Genomic DNA, 21792 nt, shown 5'->3' with positions numbered 1-21792 from the left:
AATCACTGTGCTATACGTCTGAAACACAACATTGTAAATCAGCTATACTTCAATAAAAATCATTTTTAAAATTTGAAAACTAGACTTCAATTAGTAAAAAACCCAAGGAAGTGTCATTTCCTTCATTAAGCCTCTCCCTCCCAGAGGGCCCCTCAAAGGAGGTTCTGCTATGGATATAACATAGCCTTCCTTGTGCTGGCACTCATGAATGGACTTCAGGGGTCCATGAGCTCCCTGAAATGTGGATGCGACTTTGTGGGTAGGTGTGTTTTTCTGGATGAATGGGTGATGCTCATCAGATTCTCTGCACGTGCTCAGGCGTTCAGTCATGTCCAACTCTCTGCGACCCCATGGACTGCAGCCCACCAGGCTCCTCTGTCCATGGGATTTCCCAGGCAAGAATACTGGAGTGATCTCCAGGGGATCTTCCCGACCTAGGGATCAAACTTGCATCTCCGGCATTGGCAGGTGGATTCTTTACCCCTGAGCCACAGAGGAAGCCCCCAAATTCTCAGCAGGCCTTCCTTAATACAAAAGTGAACCTCAGTCCAGAGCTGGAAAGAACACTCAGGATACCAGGACATCTCGGCGGAGGGATCTTGGAATTGTCACTGCCTGCTCCCGGGGATCAATTCCTGCTTCTTAAGGAAGTTGACTGGCACCATATTCTAGCCTTGGGGATGCTATTTTTTCCAAAGCAATTAATTTGTGTTAATGCCCCGTCCATTGCTTCCCCATAATACAGATGAAACATTTTCCCCCTAAGAGGCAAGAATCACCTGGGAATGTTTTATTTTAACAATGCTGATGACCAGGCCACACACCCAATATTCTGATTTCACTGGTCTGGGATAGGATACCTCATGATATAATGTGATCTATTGTGAAGGTTTTTAAAACTAGTTCCCAGCTCAGAATGAAAAGTGTTCTGCTCCAGTGGTAACATCTAGGAGAAGGAAAACTGTCAGTGTGTATGTGGACACTTTCCATTTTAAACCATACACACATGTATATTTATATATCTGTGTGCATATATACGTGTACCAGAACACAGCCTTCATATGTATAGGTATGTGCACATACGTATATATACCCACACACAAGGTATAGTGTGGACTTTCCTGGTGGCTCAGTGGTCAAGAATCCACCTGCCAATGCAGGAAAGGCGAGTTTGATCTGTAGGTCAGGAAGATCCGCTGGAGAAGGAAATAGCAACCCACTCCAGTATTCTTGCCTGGGAAATCCCATGGACAGAGGAGCCTGGTGGCCTACAGTCTGTGGAACTGCAAAAGAGTCAGACACAACTGAGCAACTAAAAACAGCAGCGGCAAAGTACGGTGTACTCGTTGTCACCTCCTCTTCCCCTCTGATTCCAACCCCCCTCCTCGAGAGCACACAAAGCCCCAGAAGCCCCGTGCGAAAGGACAGTACACACAGCATGGTGCCTCCTAACCATTTTCTCTCCAAGGCTGCACTTCTTGGAGCGACACCAAGAACGTCTCCCTTCAGAGAAGACTGTTTTTCTTCTCAGACTCTCCGTGGATGATGATAACGATATCATCTGTCACCACGTGTCATTTATTTTGTATTTACTCTGTGCCAGTTCAGTTCAGTCGCTCAGTCACGTCCGACTCTTTGCAACCCCGTGGACTGCAGCGTGCTAGTCCTCCCTGTCCATCGCCAGCTCCCAGAGCTCACTCAGACTCATGTCCATTGAGGCAGTGATGCCATCCAACCATCTCATCCTCTGTCGTCCCCTTCTGCTCCTGCCCTCAATCTTTCCCAGCATCAGGGTTGTTTCAAATGAGTCAGTTCTTCTCATCAGGTGACCAAAATATTGGAGTTTCAGCTTCAGCATCAGTCCTCCCAATGAATATTCAGGACTGATTACCTTTAGGATGGACTGGTTGGATCTGCTTGCAGTCCAAGGGGCTCTCAAGAGTCTTCTCCAACACCACAGTTCAGAAGCATCCATTCTTCATCACTCAGCTTTCCTTACCGTCCAGCTCTCACATCCATACATGTGTATGTACCACACACATACTCTGTGCCAGGCACTGTTCTAAATGCTTGCCATGTATTCAGTGAGTCAGTCTGCACAGTGATCTGAGAAGGACTCCATTTTGCAGATGGGGAAACAGAGGCACAGATGCGTGAAGTAAGATTTCATGTTAAATAACTTGCACAGGTTTGTGAAGTAAGAGGTAGAGGTGAGGTTCAAACGCAAGCCGTTCGACCTCCGGACGGGGTCTTCCCCCCACTGTGCTGTAGAACCACTGAATATGGCCCACGAACCCTGCCTTCCTTTGGAAGACACACACAGACACACACGGGGAGCTCTTCTCTCCTGGGGACCAGCCATCAGAGCCCGCACATTAACTGTCCTTTCCCCCGACAGGCTTCATCCCCCCGCCGCTCATCTTCGGGGCCGGCATCGACTCCACCTGCCTGTTCTGGAGCACGTTCTGCGGGGAGCAGGGCGCCTGCGCCCTCTACGACAACGTGGCCTACAGATACCTGTACGTCAGCATCGCCATCGCGCTCAAGTCCTTTGCCTTCCTGCTCTACACCACCACGTGGCAGTGCCTGAGGAAAAACTATAAACGATACATCAAAAACCACGAGGGCGGGCTGAGCACCAGTGAGTTCTTTGCTTCTACTCTGACCCTAGACAATCTGGGGAGGGACCCTGTGCCCGCCAACCAGACACATAGGACAAAATTTATCTATAACCTCGAAGATCACGAGTGGTGTGAGAACATGGAGTCTGTTTTATAGTGACTGAAGGAGGGTTGAACTCTGTATTAGTCCTTCAAGGGTCATTTTTCCTAAAGAAAAAAAATGAAAAAAAGTTTCCCAAAAAAAGAGAATCAATACACACAGAGACTCACACACACACGTATACACAGCACCTTTGTCCTTCTCTCAAAATCAGAGCCAGGCAGGATTCAGAATAAGGAGAGCGTGGGATCACGTGGTTGACATGCGACCTCCTGGGGGCTCAGAGTCTGCTTTTGAAGGCACCTCATGGTTGTTCAGGATGCCGACAGCTGCAAGCAACAGGCACTGCCAAATTCAGGGAACACTGGTGGCCAGCTTGGAGGATGGACCTTTCTGGATATACATACACACACAAAACAAACAAAATATATCTAAAAATCTACTAAAAACACCCGAGTTGACAACATTGCCAGGATAAGCACTAGTGACACCCTGTGCCACCGTGCCCGTCCACACAGGGGCGGAGGGGCACCCAAGTCGGAGAAGTGGAGACCTGCTTCTCTAGCTTTTGCAATAGGGGCCACGGTGTAGACGACTCACCCAGTCTACACCTGTGGCTCAAGGCCCCAGAGTTCTCTCAGCGATGCTAAAGGGTGATCCGTGCTGGAGACTGTAATTGGCACCTCTCACCAGCTCCATTTCCATTTCTCAAGACTGAGGGCCCCAGGGGGGGAGCCCGACATGGGGGGCCAGCACCTCCCCTTCCCCCACAGCACCTCCCATTGGGGGGCGCCCCTCTCCCCCACCAGCCCCACAGAATGACCTCAGGAAGCAGTGGGCCTCGCCTGGCTATGACTGACTTCGCTCAGAGCCGGTGAAACCCAACCCAGTCCAAGTCATTTGCTTACATTTGCCAAACATTTTGCCATTTTTAAGGGGAAAAAAAAATGCACTGCATATGAATTTCAAACTGTTGTATGTATAATCCTCTGATACTATTTTTAACTACTTCTCAAATCTGTGTTAACCCTTCAGTCACTAACACAGTCCTCTAGGCCGAATTTATTATGCTGGTTGCTTTTAATTTTCTTTTTTAATGCACCAAAAATATAATGTGATTCAAGGGATGCAGTTAATCTATTGTAATTTTTTATTATCATTTTATCCTCATTCGGATATCTGAGAACGAGACTATACAGTGTGTTATAAGAAAAAAATGCTTGAAAAAGAGTGTATATGCAGCTTGCCTTTAAAAGAATCACTTTGAGACAAGAGGAGATGACATAATGAATTGCAAATTTGCCTTCTCGACTTATGCCCCACGATTCAGTGATCGCTGTCATGGGAACCCCTTTCATATGCCTGCTTCACATGCCAAGAGGAGTTCTTTTCCACCTGTGGTGGAGACACGCTCAGCGGCACATTGTGTGTATGGGTGCAGGGCTTCTGGGGAGAGGAGAGAAAGAATAGCTCCCTGGCACATGCTTTGAACAGCCTGTGGTGTCTGGGATTACAGACCCACAAGCTCCTGGAAGCTACTGGACATCCACCACCTGAAAATGTCAGTAATGTTTTCAGGGTCAGTCTTGAACTAAGAAGCCTTGTGGAGTGTATGTGTGTGTGTGTGTGTGTTTTGAAAGTGGCTGAACCTCAAACAGCTAGAAGCGAATCTACCATTGTTTGGGGTAAGAATCAAGCGAAAATCTCTTGCAGCCAGCAGACTCAGCCTGGTGAGCCATTTGCAGATGGGGCAGGGCTTATGTGAGAGCACAGGTGTGCTCACACACACGCACGCACACACGCACACACGCACACACGGCCCAGGTAACCCACCTCTCATGCTGTTGCGGTGTCCTCGATCTTGGCCGCTCCTGGCTCTGGAAAGATTCTAAGGGTTGGTTGGTTGTTGCTATTTTTTTTTTTTTAACCTCAGACACATATTTGTAGGTCATCTAGAAGATGAAGAGAATCAGGAAAGAGTGGGGTGGGTGGTGTGCCAAATTTTTAACAAACCCATAATTGGGGCAGTTTGAGTGACAGCCCCAAACTAGAGAAGGCCGCATGGAGCGAGGATGCCGAGAGAAGCTTCTGTGGCGGTGCAAGCCACGTGATCAGCCGCATCCTGGGGACAGGATGCTTCTTGTCTTGCTGAGTCCCTCCTTGTTCCTGAAAATGGGGACATTCATCAGTGTGTTAACTAGTTAAACATGGGGTTATTCTCCAACCAGTTCGTACACTGTGTACACCCTGTGGATCCTGAGGCTGTGATTCCATCCTGTATAGGTGTTGAGTTGGTTTTGTCTTGAAAATGTATTGCTAGTAGATCACTGCCCTCTTGGAAATGATTGTGTAGCTCTCCAAACTCAGTCCACAGACACCGAGGCTGCAAGACCTCGTGTTTCATGGGGCTCTTTGCTTTTTTTTTTTTTTTTTTTTTAAAAAAAAGATTTTTGAAAACTCTTTCCTTTTTGGTTATTTTGCCTAAGATTTTAGGCTGAGTGAGAAAAAGATGTTAAGATGACAAAGGAAAACAATTCCAGGGTTCTGTTTTATCAACAATTGAATCAAAATTTAAAGTCCCTTCTCATAAGATGCTTCTAACATGTGTTGTTATCACCTTTAATACTTTTGTCTCCTGGACTCCAGAACCGGGAAAACCTAGTCTAGGCTTTTTTCTTTTGTGCCACAAGGATTCACTGTACATACCTTGCCCAATCCAGCCCCTGGCTTCTTTGTTTGGTTTTGAGCAGGATTTTGAATGGAAAGATTTCCTAGGAAAATCTCCAGTGGACTCAGAAAACAAAAATGGTGAGGGAAGGAATAAGCCTCAAGTGTGAATGCTGACGTCCTCTCTCTCGTGCTGCCGACCCCTCCACCACCGCAGTGGAAGGCGCCCAGGGCTGAATGGAGGAAGGCTCCCTTTGCTGCAACTTGTGACAGATTTTTGTCACTCCTACATATAGATCAAAAAGTTTTCTACCCATATTATTCCTGCATATGAAGGGAACACATTTTTCATGAGTCTCTGTCTCTGGGGGGACTGGGTTTGCTGTCTTCCCCGTGCTAAGTCTGTGGGCTGTGAGAAAAGCCCGCCTTCACACCTCCACAGGGGACACAGTGAAGCTCCCAGACACCCCGGGGACACTTGCGCTCCGGGAGGCCACTGCATGCAGGCTTTCCTCACAGCTAACGAAGGAGCCAGAGAGGCTTCTGCTCACAGGTCCCCTAATGAGTTTGCTGGCAGTGCTTAACAGGCAAAATAATAAGGGGAAACAAAGAGCTTCTGAGGAATCCTTTAACAGACTCCCTAATGTCTTCAGAGCAGGAGGGAACGTGCTTATTCATAAAAATTGCTTCTTTTTCATCACCTTCTGGCACAATAGCTTTGCCGAGTGATGGTTTGTAGACTTTGGCTATGTGGTGTCTATACATTCAAATCCCCGATTCCATCTTCTCATCTCCAATAATAACGTAGAGCAGGGGTCCCCAGCTCTTGGGGTGCAGAGCAGGGGGTGAGCAGCAGGTGGGCAAGCAAGCAAAGCTTCATCTGCCCCTTCCCCGTCGCTCACATTACCACCTAAACCTTCCCCTCTTCTTCCCTCCTCACCCAGCTGTGGAAAAATTATCTTCCACGAAACCAGTCCCTGGTGCCCAAAAGGTTGGGGACCACTGACCCAGAGCATCCTCTCACTCAGATGTGGCAAGATTTCCTGAGGTGACTTGCACAAACATTCCATACATGATGGCCAGCCAACCCCTGGGATGACTGCCGTACCACTAAAGTTTCTCAGGAAAAAGATTCTGCCATAGTTGCTAATGGATCATCTTCCACACTTCCAAAGCAGGTTGCTTATTAGAAGAGTGTAAAATGGAAATATACATATATGCACTCACTGAGAAACCCTCTGAGGAAAAGTAGTGGTTGGCTCCCTGTGAGCCTACAAGGCTGGTTTTCTTGCTGCCGACTGTGCAGGTCCTGGGAAGAAACCACACTCCCTTCTCCACCCAGTCAAGTTCACCAGGCCTGTGTTCTAAGCCCTGCTTAGGAGTCTGGAAGGCACTCCTGAGTGACTCGAAGCAATGGTGGTCCACCTGTAGAAGTCCACGCAGTGGTTATACCGTTGGGCGGGGTAAGCTTCTGTCCTGTTTGGTGGTGGTCTCCCTATTTCACTGGTTGGTTTGCTTTGGATGAGGGGAGAAAACCAGACAAGCAGGTTTTCAGTCCAACAGACAGAATATTTGCTGTCCTGTGCTGTTCTGGCCTCTTTTGATGGTTTGGAGAAAGTATCTGTCCAGGAGAAGGTACTGGACACGGAGTAGAGGCTTACTTGCTCCTCTGAGCACACGTCACTGCCTCTCAGCAGCCTCCTTCCAACTGTGATCTGCATTTCCCTCAGGTTAGAATCCAGATCAGAGCCCTCAGAGGTGATGCATTTTCCAAGAGAGGGTGTTAGTGAATTTTAGTTTGGCCTGGAAATTAGTTTGAGGCGTGACTACAGCCCTTTTCCTCCTCTCTCTTCTCCTCCCTCCTTGTTTCCTCCTCATCCACCTCTCCCAACCCAGTTCCAGCCCTTGCGTTCTGAATAGCTATGAGAAGGTAATTCTGAGAACAAACAGTCCTACTGATGGCCTTTCAACCTAGCTCCCTTGGGGTATTATGGCTGCTCAAGAATAAGCTGGTGAAACAGGAATCTCTAACTGGCAGAGAATGAAGAGAAGATGCTGTTCAGATGCTTGTTATGGGGCCTGTTACCTAGGATCTCAGCTTCCCTGGTGGCTCAGACAGAAAAGAATCCTCTTGCAATGCCACAGACCTGGGTTTGATCCCTGGATTGGAAAGATCCCTTGGAGAAGGAAATAGCAACCTACTCTAGCATTTTTGCCTGGGAAATCCCATGGACAAAGGAGCCTGGTGGGCTGCAGTCCATGTGGTCACAAACAGTCAGATAGGACTGAGCAATTAGCACTTTCACTTTTTTTTTTTTTTAAACCGAGGATCACATGGAGAATTTACACTCTCTGCATACAGCCCTCAGCCATGCCTCTCCTCTCTCACCTCAGAGTGCTCAGTTATCATGGCAGGGAGGACATTAATTGAAAAGCCTAAAATGGGGAGTTCAGAGAAGCCTGGATGCCCCAGCACCTGAGCAATCTCTGACTGTGGTGCAGATAAAGACAAAGCTCTTGCTTCTCAGCAACCATCCATGTGGTAGCAGTTTTCCTTTGCAGGTAATATTAATGCCATTTGAGGGGGCACTATATGAGCTTGATGTTTTCCAACCACATTTATTCACTCTAGTAAAATTTTGACTATGTGCCAGGCCCAGAACCAGGTACAAAGGTTAAAAAAAGACATGGCCCCATCCTCTAAGAACTCACAGTTTAATAAGAGAAACAGATCTGAACGCAAAAGCAATAGAATAGGGCCTCCCTGGGGGCTCAGACAGTAAAGAATCTGACTACAATACAAGAGACCCGGGTTCGATCCCTGGGTTGGGAAGATCTCCTGGAGAAGGAAATGGCAATCCACTCCAGTATTCTTGCCTGGAGAATTCCATGGACAGAGGAGCCTGGCGGGCTGCAGCCCATGGGGTTGCAAAGAGTCAGACATGACTAAGTTATTGCACTTTCACTTTTTACTTTCATCATTGTAAGAGCTAGGGTCTATTTATCTATGTCTAGGAACAAAGAGGGCTCTTTTAGGGTGCTGGGAAGTTCTACCTAGTGGCACCAAGAATCAGGAAGACCTAGTGCTCTAGGAAGCTAGAACTTAAGAGCACTTAAGGATCCCGGGGATCCTTAGGGATCCCGGGGAAGAGACCCTCGGCTGAGAGAACCAGCAGAGCAAGTTCAGAAACCTTCCATAAAGGGCCAGCTGGCAAGCGTTTGGGCTTTGAGGGCCACAGAATCTCTGTGGCCTCCACTTTTTCGTCAGAGCAGGGGTGCAGCCCCAGACAACGTGGAAGCAGATGAGGGGGCCGTGCTGCAGTAAACCTTTATTTATAAAGACAGACAGTCTCTGGGTATGGCTGAGGGAAGGCTGTAGCGTGCTAATCTGTTCTGGAGAACACGGAGGTCTGAAGCAGCATGGCATACAGTCCAGTGGACTGTAGCAGTGGAAGCTGCCGTGCCCTGGGCTGAGTCTTGCATTGGAACAATCTCATTCAGGTACCCCATTTTCCAAGAATGAGGTAAGTATCCCATTATTGTCAGGGTTTACAATGAAAGTAACATTATCTTTCTCCTGTGTGATGAGGGGAATTGGAACTATACAATCTACAGTCTCTTCCAGCCCTGACACTCACTCCCTAGCTCTACCAGAGTAATCATCCTTTTTTGTTAAGTGATGGAAGTGGGCATGGAGGGGACAATGTAGGAACTCGACAAAAAAGAGCGAATCCAGATACTGAATAGTATTTCAGATTTCTTCCCTCCTTCCCACCAATATGAACAGTGGCACTAGAAAGCTATATAATAATAGTAGCTAACACTTACCAAGCACTTACAATGAACCAGCATACAATAGTTAAAGAATCCACTTGCCAATGCAGGAGATGCGAGTTCAAACCCTAGGTCAGGAAGATCCCCTGGATGAAGGCAAGGCAACCTACTCTAGTGGTCTTGCTTGATGAATCCCATGGACAGAGGAGCCTGACAGACTGTAATTGCAAAGAGTTGGACGTTACTGAGCACGCACGCACATATACATAGTCCTGTGAGGCAGAAACTGTTATTAAGCTTCAGTTTACAGGAGAAGAAAATGAGGCTGGGGAAGCTTTCAGAATTGGCTCAAAGTCACAAAGCAGAGACTCAGCCCAGGTCAACAAACCCAAAGCTTGTGTTCTTTGCCTTTTTGGATACGCCCTCCATACTGGGCAAGAAATGAGGGACCCGTTTCCTCCTGTAGGGACTTCCTATTCAGAAGACTTACTCAAATGGACTACACTCTCATATTCCCCCTAACAACTAAGACAAGTTGTATCAGTTGTATTGTAGAACACAGATGTATTCTGGGGACGTCCGTTCTCCTTGTTGTTATTCCCAGACTTGATCACAGAGCCGAGTGAGCAACACACATGGGTGGTTCTGCTGTTAGCAGGCAGGTAAGAGGAGCCAGGCGACGCCTCTGCTCTGATGCATTCGGAAACGCAGTTTCAAAGTGCCGAGGTGTCTGGGAGACAGTCCTCAGTGCTGGTCATCAGCATCAGTGGGAAACCCCAGACACCGTTTCCCACCTGGCACCCCTGACGTCCTCAGCATCAATTTCAGGAGCTCGACTCTAGCCCAGGGCATCAGACACTGATGCTGGCCACTGGTTGGAGCTATGTCTTGCTCTGTGATCAGATATGAGGCTTTTAGGAACCGAGTTTCTAGACATTTCGATTTTTGTATTAATGTCTCAGGCCAATCAATAATTGAAGATTAGCACAAATTCTGAGTCTTTTTCTGTAAAGTGATTATGTTCTCTTACCAAGAGCAGATGGAACAACTATAGTAAATTTTCTGGAGGTTTAACATTCCGTAGGTTGAGATTTTACCATCCCATTAAATCGCAGAAAGTAATGTTCTTCTTAAATTCATGCCAACCTAATAGAAGGTAACTCTCACGGTGCTGGGTTTGTCAAAACTGTTAGATTTTATAATCAAAGGTGATAAAATGATGTAGAAGTAGGTAATATAGGAAATTTCATTATAAGAGAAACTCAGCTAACACAAAATTGTGCTCTAGCCCAGCCTCTTAATTGAGGAAAGGGGCTAGGCGTTCATGTTTATTAAGAGGTTGCTACCCTCATGCCCTGGTGCTCAGATGGTAAAGTATCCACCTGCAGTGCAGGAGACCTGGATTCAATCCCTGGGTTGGGAAGATCCCCTGGAGGAGGGCATGGCAACCCACTCCAGTATTCTTGCCTGGAGAATCCCCATGGACAGAGGAGCCTGGTGAGCTACAGTCCATGGGTTACAAAGAGTTGAGCACAACTGACTAAGCACACACACACACCCCCTCCTGCCAGGAGTCTTAGCAGCTTTCTCACACTTTCCTTGTGAGGTAAGTATCATTATTCCCACTTTACAGATCAGAAAACCAAGGCTCAGTATACCAAAGCTTCCCAAGGTCACACAGCTGGTTAGAAAGTCACCAGGGGCCAATGCCAGGTCTGTCTGACTCTTGAACCAGTGCTCTTTCCATGGTGCTACAAAAGCCACCAATCTGAGAACACAGATCTGCCTTCTTAGAAAGATCTGATGAGGCCTGTAAGGCATCTGCTATTGGAAACCACCACAGAAGTGTATAGTTTCATAGAGAAGTGAGCCAAGAGCTGGAGGTGAAAACTTCAGAGTTTGTCTACAGGCACAGAAATCTAAAATAAGAAAAAACACCTTTTTCCTTTGGTAAATGCTGGAGATCTTTAAAAACACTCCTTCCTTTTTCCCTCTGAGCCATGTTGGCAAAAGCTGACCAGCTCCTCGTTGTCTTCTATCTGATTCTTTCCACACACAGGAACCAACCCCAGCTCCCTCACATCCATCCCACCTTCCCCAACTCCCTGCCCCCCGGCTTCTAACAGAGCCCCCAGGAATGTAAGAACTCAGACCTTGTGAAAGCTGAGAAAGATGCTCCAAACTGTCCAGCTTCTTCTATAAGCCAGATCTCAGCTGCCAAAGAAAGGAGAGACATTTCCATCTTTTGTACCAGAGTCTAGAGAAGACTGGAAATGAGGGAGGATTCCATGTTCCACTGCAGCTGTCACTGAACGGGAAGGCTGCACGTCACGGTCTCGGAGACCTCCACGGCTTGTATGTCATGATAGGGCCTAAGCTGGGTTTTCCATGCCTTTTAAGTGAAGCCACAGCATCTATTTCAGAAACATGGCAGAGGCTTAAAAACCTCGCTCCGACAAGGAGATTCTTTCGCTCAGCAGGTGGTGACCCTCTGTGGCTGAATGGAAAGTAACCTGGCCCCAAACGCTGGTGGAGAAAGCATGACATTATGATGCCAAGAGGTTCTCTCTGGCACAGAGCCACCTCTTCAATAGAGATCGCAATGACAAAGTCCTAGAACACAAGGTCTGCCACCGGTGACTCAGATAAGATGAAGATAAGTTAAATGACGGAGTTGCCTCTTATTCTTTCCCATAGAGTAAAAATCCTCATGGGCTTTGGCATAGATACATAATAGATAAATGCTTCTGAGAAAGATTCAGCCTACATAAAGGTCTTTGGGCTTGGAATCTGGTTCCCTAGGGTGATGTGGCGTACAACGTAGCATTTTATTGACTTCCTGCTCTTATCCATCCCACTGGAAAGCCAGGATGCTATTATGTAAGCCTGAAATATAAGTAGGAAAACTGGAAAAGACCGATCTCTTTTTCCTCTTGGCTCTCTTCCCCCCTTCCCCCTTTAGGCACAGAGTACCAAGACATTGAGACTGAGAAAACCTGCCCCGAGTCACAGTCACCTTCAGAAGACTCCTTTGTGAGAAGCTGAGGGCCTGGCCCTCTTCCTGCAGAGAACAGCCCGCCACCGCCCACAGACCTCGCAGGCCTGACTTAGCGTGCTCTGCCCTGTCTGAGAACCCAAGGGTCCCCGTGGGGACCATCCGGCCAGTGTGTGGTCCTTTGAGGCCCCAAGCACAGGCCTGTGACGAGGACTGAGCAGGTGTCTGTGGCCCGGAGTCCTCCAAACCCTTGGAGTAGGCATTTTCCTGGATCGCTAGAGAGTCCTATTGGCCTGGTGTGCAAATTTCTTCTGCCCACCCCTCCTTTGGCTCCTGTGGGGGTGGCCTGCTGACATGCTTTAGAAAAACCCCCTCTTGGAAGTGCTTCTCTGGCCGGGGGCTCCAACAGGTCTTCTGAAAGCAGCCAAGGCTGGATTTCAATAGGAGGGGGTAAAAATTACCCTGTTTCATAGAACAGAGGGAGGGGAAAAGCACATACTCAATAGATTTTGAGTGTGGTATTCTGTATTTTTGCAGCTTATATTTTCCAGATGAGCAGTTTAGAAATATGTCATGTAAAGTACCTACTGTACGTTTGCTGAAAATTATATTAAAAGCACTATTTTAATTCTTCCTCGGTCTCATGCTGTAATCTCTATTATCTTTCTCTTCTTGTGTCTTTGGGTAGAACAATCCTAAAAGGCTCTTACAGAGAGTGTTTCTGGCTGTGTGTGTTCTATATTTATGGGCTTTGAATTGTTCACAAAAGCACAGTCTTAGGAGCCAAAACAGACCTGGGTTCAACTCTTCACCCCAGCACTCCATACCAGTGTGGCATTTGGGAAGTGACCTGACCCCTCTGAGCCTCAGTTTCATCATCTGTAAAATGGGAATACTGTCACCTGCTTTACACAATTGTGGTAAGGCTTCAGTGGAATCCCATGTGAAGGCAGCATAGTGTACCACAGAGAAATGGTACTTGCTCATTGCTCCCCAGCCTCTAGCTGGAATTAGATGCTCTGAGACACAGCTACGGTTCCTATTGATCCATTCAGTAATCCTGGACTGACCATCTGGTTTTCCTTTCTGGTTCTCCCATTGTCTGTAAACCCCTGGGAGAGGCGAATGGCTTCCTCTCAGGGTACACTGCCTAGGGTAGTGTGTGACATTTGATGGATGCTCATTGTACATTTGAAAGAATGAATGGGTGATGAACAAACAACCTCAGACTCATCAACCTCTGGGGCTCTGTCTTCAGCCCCACCCCTCTGAGGCAACCAATAGCATTTGCCTTTCTTTCTCTAGTTCCGGAGATCCTCCTGCACACCTCACCCTATGGCTGGAGCTCCAGCTGCCGTCCCAGTCCTTGTGAGGCCACTTCCTAATTGGCTGCCTTCCCTGCTACATCTTTAGTCCACTGGTAGGACTCTTAGCTCCTAGGGACGTTCAGGTTGATGGCTGCCACCAATGGGCATAGCAGAGTCCTCACTACAATCATTACATCTCTGGCCAGACAGGAGCTCTAGGAGCTGATGCTCAGCCTCTGTCATTCGAAGCAAAGATCCAGGATGGCCCCAACCCTTGTGTGGGGCTGACCCTGATAACTAACCCACGGTCTCATGGCCCCTTCTAGCCTGGATCTTGCCCTCATAACCCCCTTGTTTGCATTTGAGCTCACCTGAAATCAAAGCTTGTCAAACTAGTATTCCTTGAAGCCTGCACCCTCCCTCAGCCCTGCATCACTCTTTCACTCTGGAATCTGTGGGCTCAGAAAAGTATGTGCTTGGGTGAATGACCTTCTCTGAGACCCTATTACCTGGTTCACTGGTGCCTCGAGGGCTTCTTTTCAACCTGACCCTGTTATTTATGTGATTGTTTCTTTTCCTTTCTTTTTCTTTTGCGAAACAGCATGATTTATTCTCTCTGGCATAAAAATCCCAAGAAAATGTAATTTCAACATTTCCCATCATGATGCGAAAAGATGCTGAAACAGCTGAAAACATGGTTAGTGATTCCTCGTGGGAGCTGGGCTTCGTTTGCACTGGATATTCAGTCGGAGGCAGAAGAAAGAAGCAGGGGAGGGTATTGCTTATGACATCCATGCTCTCAGTCCAAACTTTCACATTTGTTTTTCATCTGCAGTCCAATTTCTTTCCTCTTGCTACCTTTTCCGTCATCGAAGTGGTCAATTTATGGAAAACTAACACTCCCCTCTATTTTATCTGAACTTCATAAAGACATCTTATTGGGAGAATCACAAGATTCATCCTTCAGTATTTAAGCAGGTCCATGAGAGAGCTGTGCACACAGGTTGTTCAAACAACTCAGGAAGAATAGGCAGCTTAGATAATCCAAATGCCGTTTTCTTGCCGATGTCATATCACAGGCCACTCGGGCTTTGAACCACAAATACATTTGTTCCATCTTGATCTAGATCTGAAAATCCGACTTGACCCTTCTTTGAGTTTCTGTGGAAGGGTTAGTCATGCACCTAAGTGTTTGATTCAACTGAAATAAAACAAGCTGTTTCTGTGGCCTTGGACGTAGATTCAGAACCACCACGAGCACACCCACTTCACAAAGAGCTGCCTGATTTTCTTTTTTAGGCTTTGTTATTTCAGGAACTCCTGCTATACAACTGTTTCCATAACTCTGCAGAGAAATGTCTATAATTAATGCAGAGGACAGAGACAAGCTTTGCTTTCCAGAAAGCACTTTAAAAAGTATCCTAACCTTTCTGAGTTCTCACATTCCCACATATGAAATGCATAAACACATAGTTACCAGATCCCTGGAGGGGGGCTTTGCAGATCTTTGAGAGTGTTTCAGTGGACAGTCTCACTTCCCTCTTCCCCCTAAGGCAATTAAGGGGTGAAGCGAAGATAGCAAGCAGCCTGGAACACAAAGGGAGGGGTGAGCAAAGCCTGAGTTCATCTGACCAGCAATCTGAAACACAGGCTCAGGGACTCAAACATGACATGGAAGAAGCTAGCAGCTTCCTTCAGAAGGAGAGTTTCTCCTGTGAGAGCCCTCTCATCTCCTCTCACTGAGAACTTGCCCACAATCTCCAGGTGCCACTGAACCATTTCCCAGTGAAATGGAGGTGGGAACCTCTGTCTTCAGGCTTTACACCCCTTAGCTTAGCAACAGGCTTCTTTCTTACCCCAGAAGCTCAGCTCACTCCCATTCCAACTCTTCCATTTCTTTGGGGCGTTATTGTGCAGGAAGGCAACTAAATGTTCATAGTAAAATCAGTGCTCAATATGGGTTAAAAAAGAAAAAGAAAGAAAAGCTCACAAAGAAAGTGGCTGTTCTTTCAGTTGTTTCTAAAATAATCATCGCCTCATTCTTTAACTCCAATGCAAATGATCAGACATTACATTGCAATGCTATGAAGGGAGACACTGGTCTCTTTTTAGCTGTCTTTTATTGAAGTACAGCTGATATACAAGTCTGTGTTAGTTTCAGGTGTATGGCAAAGTGATTCATTTATATATAAACTCATTTTTCACTCTTTTCCCGTATAGGTTATTACAAAATATTGAGTACAGTTCCCCGTGCTATACAACGGTCCTTGTTTATCTGTTTCATATATAATTAGTGTGTATCTGTTAATCCAAACACCTAACTTAACCCTCCTCTCCCTTTTCCCCTTTGGTAACCATAAGTTTGTTTTCTATGTCTGTAGGTTTATTTCTGTTTTGTAAATAACTTCCTTTGAATCTTTTTTTTTCCTTTTTAGATTCCACGTATAAGCAATACCATATGATATTTGTCTTTGTCTGGCTTATTTCACTTGGTATAATAATCTCTAAGTCCATTCATGTTGCTGAAAATGGCATCATTTCTTTTTTATGGCTGAGTGATATTCCACTACACATAGTGAAATATATATATGTTATATATAGACTTCTTAGGTGGTGCTACTGGTAAAGAACCTGCCTGCCAATGCAAGGAGCATGAGTTTAATCCCTGGGTTGGGAAGGTTCCCTGGAGGAGGAAATGGCAACCTGCTCCAATATTCTTGTCTGGAAAAGTCAGTGGGCAGAGGAGCTTGGCAGGCTACAGTCCATGGGGCCATAGAGAGTCAGGCATGACTAAGTGAGCACGCCACATCCCACATCTTCTTTATCCATGCATCTGTTGACAGACACTTAGGTTGCTTCCGTGTCTTGGCTACCATAAACAGTGCTTCTATGAACATTGAGGAGATGCATGTCTTCAGCAGGACACTGGAGGTAAGCTTTTATTTAAATGGCAACTTTCTCTGTAAATGGGACCCTTGAAGAAGCATATCATTGCCCATCATTTTTTCAGATGCTATCAGCAGATCAGTCCTGAAAAAAATGACTGAGGCAGGGAGCAGAGACAGAGAACTCAGACACGTGGTGAGGACAGGGCTCTTAAAAAAAATCATTGGAGGCCCTCTGTCTGACTTGGCCCCACCCTGTCCTTCAGGGCATCCTGCACTTCTTGGGAATATGAGCTCTGGGGGAGATGACTGGTGTCCCTCCATCCATTCCATATTTCGAACTGACGCATGTCAGGTTTAAAGCAAGGCCATGATTTTCAGTTAGTACGGATAGGACTCCATGAGGTTCCCCTGCACATAGTAGGCGCTGTACAGCTGGGGGCAGTAGGAAGTCAGGATGGCTTGGTGGAAAGAGCAAGCAACAGGTCTGCAGCTCAGCTCAGCTGCTTGCTCACCTTGACAGGTTAGCAAATCAGGTCACCACTCTGAACCTCACCCCATGTGGCTCTGAGATGGAAAGCTTTCACCCTCCTTGCAGAGACATCATGAGAATTCACTATGTAGGCACAGCCCCACATCCATTCCTGATGGAGCTCAAGAAGTGATGAGTTTCACTGAGAAATCTTGTCTTCAGCCATTTAAATACGAACCAACTTCCATTTACCAGTGTTTGCTACCACTTTGCTTCTTGGAAAACCCTCTTTCCTGCTGCATACTGCTCGTGAAATGACTTAATCAGTCAATTCTTTAATTTTTTTTAGTCATTCTTACTCATTAAAATAGCTTCGCTTCACTTCTTAAGAGCTGGTCCTGGCCATCTGAGAATTCCTGGCACATCTTCCATGCAAGCCCTCCCCAACAAGGGCAGACCAGACAGACCTGCAGCTCTGGGGGCCTAGAAGGAGGGGAAGCTTGGTCTGCTCTCTCTCCCCCACCACCTTCCTCTTCTCTGCCCAAATTCAGCTCCAGACCATGGTGTGAAAGTGAAGAGAGAAGGGAGGTTTGCTTACCAGACTGGCGGGGCTAAGCTTGCTGCCATCACTGGAGTCCCTGCTGCCCAACCGCCTTCTGAAAAGTGCTGGTGTGGAAGCAAGCAGGCCCCAGGAAACCCAGCCCATCCCAGGAGCTCCCCTAGGCTCTACAGCTCCCTAGGAAACCCACAGCCCCCAACCTCACCCTCCCCACTAGCCGAAGCTCAGGCATGGGGTAGGAACAGAGCCGCTACTCCCAGATCTCGGTTGGTTCTGAAGGATGTCCTTGTCCCCCTCCTCCCTGGCTCCATCACTCCAGGGTACTCCTGTGCTCTGGTCCAGCCTGCTCTGAGCGCAGCAGAACAAGGAGGCTAGCCCATGCCCCCAGGGAGCAAGATGTCAGCTTCCCCTTCTTAACATAACTGCAAATTTCACCAGCAATTGCTCTGGGGACTCCATTCCCTGAATTTGGGGGCAGAAAACCCCCAAAGAGTGTCAATGTCACTCTTAACACACATCAGTTCACCCCCTAAAATGGTAACCACTCCCCATCTTCCACAGCCCTGTGTACTAGGAGCACAGACGGGGCACGGGGAAGGAGGGAGTTATCAGTGCCTGCTTTTCTGAAGAGGGAGACGCCCCCAGAGCTCTCTTGGCATGCCACACCACATTATGCAAAGATCATCAAAAGAGGAAGGCCAACCAACAGGTGGCACCAACAACGGATGACAGTCCTCAAGAGAAGTCGCCCACCTTCTCATGCAAACAGCAGCCTCGCACCTGAGCCCTCTGCACCTCCTAGACTTCAGGTAGTTCATGACTTGCAGGTTTCACACTTAATCAAAGAGTATTGATCCGGGGTCTGGTATAGAGCCGTGTACCCTAGAAGACCCTGTGGAGAGATCCAAGAAAGCCTTGTACACAATAAATCTGCAATCTGAAGAAAACAAGCCTCCATGTAATCAAAAGACCTTTGCAGTATACTCTACATCCAGGCCCTATTATTAAGAAACAGAGACATGGCAGTGATGGGGATTCAGAGAGGAGAGAATCCCTAAGGACCAGGGCAGCCAGGTAAGGAATTCCCAAGGACTTGGGGTGTGCAAAGCCGGCCGAAGCACCCTCACATTTAGGATGCAGGCATGAGGTTTTTGTAGACGTCCCCAAATGGCTCAGCAGTAAAGAATCCACCTGCAATGCAGGAGATGCAGGTTTGATCCCTGGGTCGGGAAGATCCCCTGGAGAAGGGAATGGCTACCTGCTCCAGTGTTCTTGTCTGGGAAATCCCATGGACAGAGGAGCATGGTGGGCTATGTAATCCATGGGGTCGCAAAAGAGCTGGACATGGCTTAACAACTAGACAGCAATAATGTTTTGCCCTGTCGGTTGGAATGGGTTTCTGGAAGGAGGCAGGCTGTGAGCACAGAAGTAAAATCTCTTATGACAGTTGTGACGATAAGGATAACAATGTACTAGGCACTGGGCTAAATTCTTTACAAATGCTGCCTCCTCATTTATTTGCAAACACCCTGTAGAGTAGGATTTATTTCATACCGGCCTGTTGGCCTGGGTTTGAAGCTAGGTTCCTCTACTTGCCATCTACAGGACTGCAGGTTTCTCACAAATAAGATGAAGATAATCAAGCCCACTTCATAGGAAGATGGTGGGATTCAGTGGAATAATGTATATAAAGCACTTAACACTGTGCTTGGCACCCAGAAAATGCCTATGAAATGTGAGGCCTCTTCTAGTTGAGGATATGGGAAACTCACCTTCTCGCATTGCCAGGTCACCTGACAGAAGATTAAATTTTTAACTGAGCTAACTTGCATGGGTAAATAATTACAAGAGCAATTATCTCCCTGAGGACAATTATTTGCCATCACCATTTGCACCCACTGAAATTACATGCCCAAGAAGCAGAGTCACTCATTGGTAGATAAACATAATTAAATTGGAAGAATGACATCCAATGGCTGATTGGATTAATAAAAGAAATTTATTCCCCAGAGGTATTTCAGAAATGCTTCTCCAAGCTGGATCATATTTTTTTAAAGCCTGTACTCTGAATTCAAATTATGTATTAATTCCTTCCCCAAAATCAGCATGCATTCAACCCTTATAAACATCGTGTACTTCTGAGAAGCTTCAACTAAGATGGTTTTATAAACCACACAGACACCAATCCTACTCTTAAACAAAGATCAAGAGATCTATAAAAGACATAGGATTTCATGGTAAAGTCAATTCTGCAAGTATTTCAAGTGAATAATACATTTCCAGGTTTGAGAGTTTTTATTTTATATAGTAGGCAGAATGTGATACCAAATAATCACTTTGCAAATTTAAATTATTTTTTGTCTTTAAACTCTCCAAGTTATCAAATAGTCAAATGCAGGTTTGGCTCAAAATAGCTTTAAAAATTGAGTTTACAAACTCTTTAATTCTCAGTTTCATAACAAGCTAGAAGTGATGAGTAGGGTCTACATTTATGGATCCTGAATGACAAAGGATTTTTTCCTTTCCCTTTTTGGGATTAACAAATACTCTACTTGTTCTTATGAATACAGGTCTAAGTTTATATTTCTAAATCTTTGCCTACTGTTTATCACTCCCCAAACCTCCAGATATTTGGTATCTGTTAGTTACATGAGTATATATGCAACTCTTTATTTATGAGTGTTAGCAGTCTACATTTTACATTGGCATACTTCTTAGGTGCTTGAAATACTTCTGTGAAGTAAAGGTAAGAAAGGCATAAAGCTTTACTTTACTACCAGAAAAATCCGGAAGATGAAAGGTATCTTCCCAGGAGTGCCCACTTCACTCTGTTGTAGAGGAAAATTAAAACCATCTTGCTAAGAATTCCAAGATGGCTGCCAGAGAGGATCACAAGATTTTACTGGCCTGGAAGAACAGTTCACTTTCACCTTTGCACACATGAAAAAGAAAATTTCACACAAAGCTATTGCAGAAGTAAAAACGGATATGTCCCATATCTATTGCACACTTTAAAATGACTCTCGGGTTCCAGACCATGGTTGGGTGCTTAGTCACTCAGCCATGTCTGACTCTTTGCTACCCGATGGACTGCAGCCCGCCAGGGTCCTCTGTCCATGGGATTCTCCAGGCAAGAATACTGGAGTGGGTTGTCATGCCCTCCTCCAGGGGATCTTCCCAACCCAGGGATCGAACCCAGGTCTCCCGCATTGCAGGTGGATTATTTACTGTCTGAGCCACCAGGGAAGCCCAAGACCATGGTTAGCTTTGAGAATTTCAAGATACATTGAAATGTACCCTTAGACCAAACCAAGTTCATAAATTATCTAAACTGATAAGACTGCAGCTGAAGTACAACCAAATCGGCACTATCCTCAACTCCTTGGAAGAACATTTAATGATCTTTCTAAATATTTACCTGAACTTTTGGTTTTAGAAAGATTTGCATACTTTTCCCTTTTTTAAATATAAGGTCATCTTTTTAGTGTGAATAGATGGCTTATCAAGGCAATTAGAACACCACAGTTGTGTGCATAAATTAGTAATGTGGTAAGTTGATGCTCACCACTTCTCTTGCCTATGTAGGCTCAGATTTGCATCTGATACATCATCCCTTAATGGTAGAAATCTACACAGCCTTCTATCTGGGACACACTGTGTGTAGAGACATGGTTCTGTTGCTCAAGTCTTGATGAATAGAAAATTCCTACTTGCTTGGGAATTAGAAAAATCCTTAGAAAAATCCTACCTGCTTTCAAATGTCTAAAAGAGCAGAATGCTAAGTCATAACTACAGAGAAGGCTATACTCAACTGAGTTTGTTTACAAATATATTATTATTTGGGGCTTAATAAAAATCTGAGTAATAATGATGTTACCTCATTCATGAGGGCAACACACATAACTCATTAAAATGCCTAACAGAAATGCCTATCATTTAAAGAAAAACTGTAAAGTTATCTTCAAAGACACAGATAACAACTTGAAAAATAGAGAATCCTACTGTATTCCAAGATTGGATGACTAAATACTCGGAAAATGTGATTCATTTTTTCCTGTAATGATTGCAATACAATGCCCAAGAAAATCTCAATAGGAGTTTTTATGGAAATAAATAAACTGATTACAAAATTCAAAAGGAAATTCTCAAGAATAGGCACAGTAATTATGAACATAAAAATTAAAAATTGCAGCATCTAAAGAGTAGCCCTCTCAAAAAGTCCATGTTAATGAAAGTCCAGTATTTTTAAAGGGATGGCATTTTTACAAGACTAGATGAATAGATTGGAGACCCAGAAGAACAATTATAAACAGACACTAGAATGGGAGACTTAAAATTGCTGGGAAATGCTGAACTATTCAACTAATGGGTTGGGGAGAAAATTGGGAAATGAATTTGACTCACGGCCTCTC

The 21792-nt window shown here is 45.8% G+C and overlaps 1 protein-coding gene across 3 annotated transcripts in view; it reads left to right on the top strand.

The window, feature by feature from the left end:
* The window catches only part of SLCO3A1 (solute carrier organic anion transporter family member 3A1), a 404171-nt gene that overhangs the window by 361664 nt on the left and 20715 nt on the right, over positions 1-21792 (top strand). Inside the window, exons 10-11 of one of the 3 annotated variants that reach the window (XM_027957049.2) lie at positions 2399-2641; positions 12125-12790. In XM_027957049.2, coding sequence (XP_027812850.1) covers positions 2399-2641; positions 12125-12207 — 326 coding nt within the window. In that variant the 3' untranslated portion in view covers positions 12208-12790. Of the gene's footprint in view, positions 1-2398; positions 3849-12124; positions 12791-21792 lie in introns of those variants that run through there. The other 2 variants (XM_060401578.1, XM_012098412.5) reach the window with 2 other exon arrangements.

This window comes from Ovis aries, chromosome 18 (assembly GCF_016772045.2).
Source record: "Ovis aries strain OAR_USU_Benz2616 breed Rambouillet chromosome 18, ARS-UI_Ramb_v3.0, whole genome shotgun sequence".
NCBI classification, from domain to species: domain Eukaryota; kingdom Metazoa; phylum Chordata; class Mammalia; order Artiodactyla; family Bovidae; genus Ovis; species Ovis aries.
Note: the sequence above shows the minus strand (reverse complement) of the source record. Positions and strands in the feature narration are given on the sequence as shown.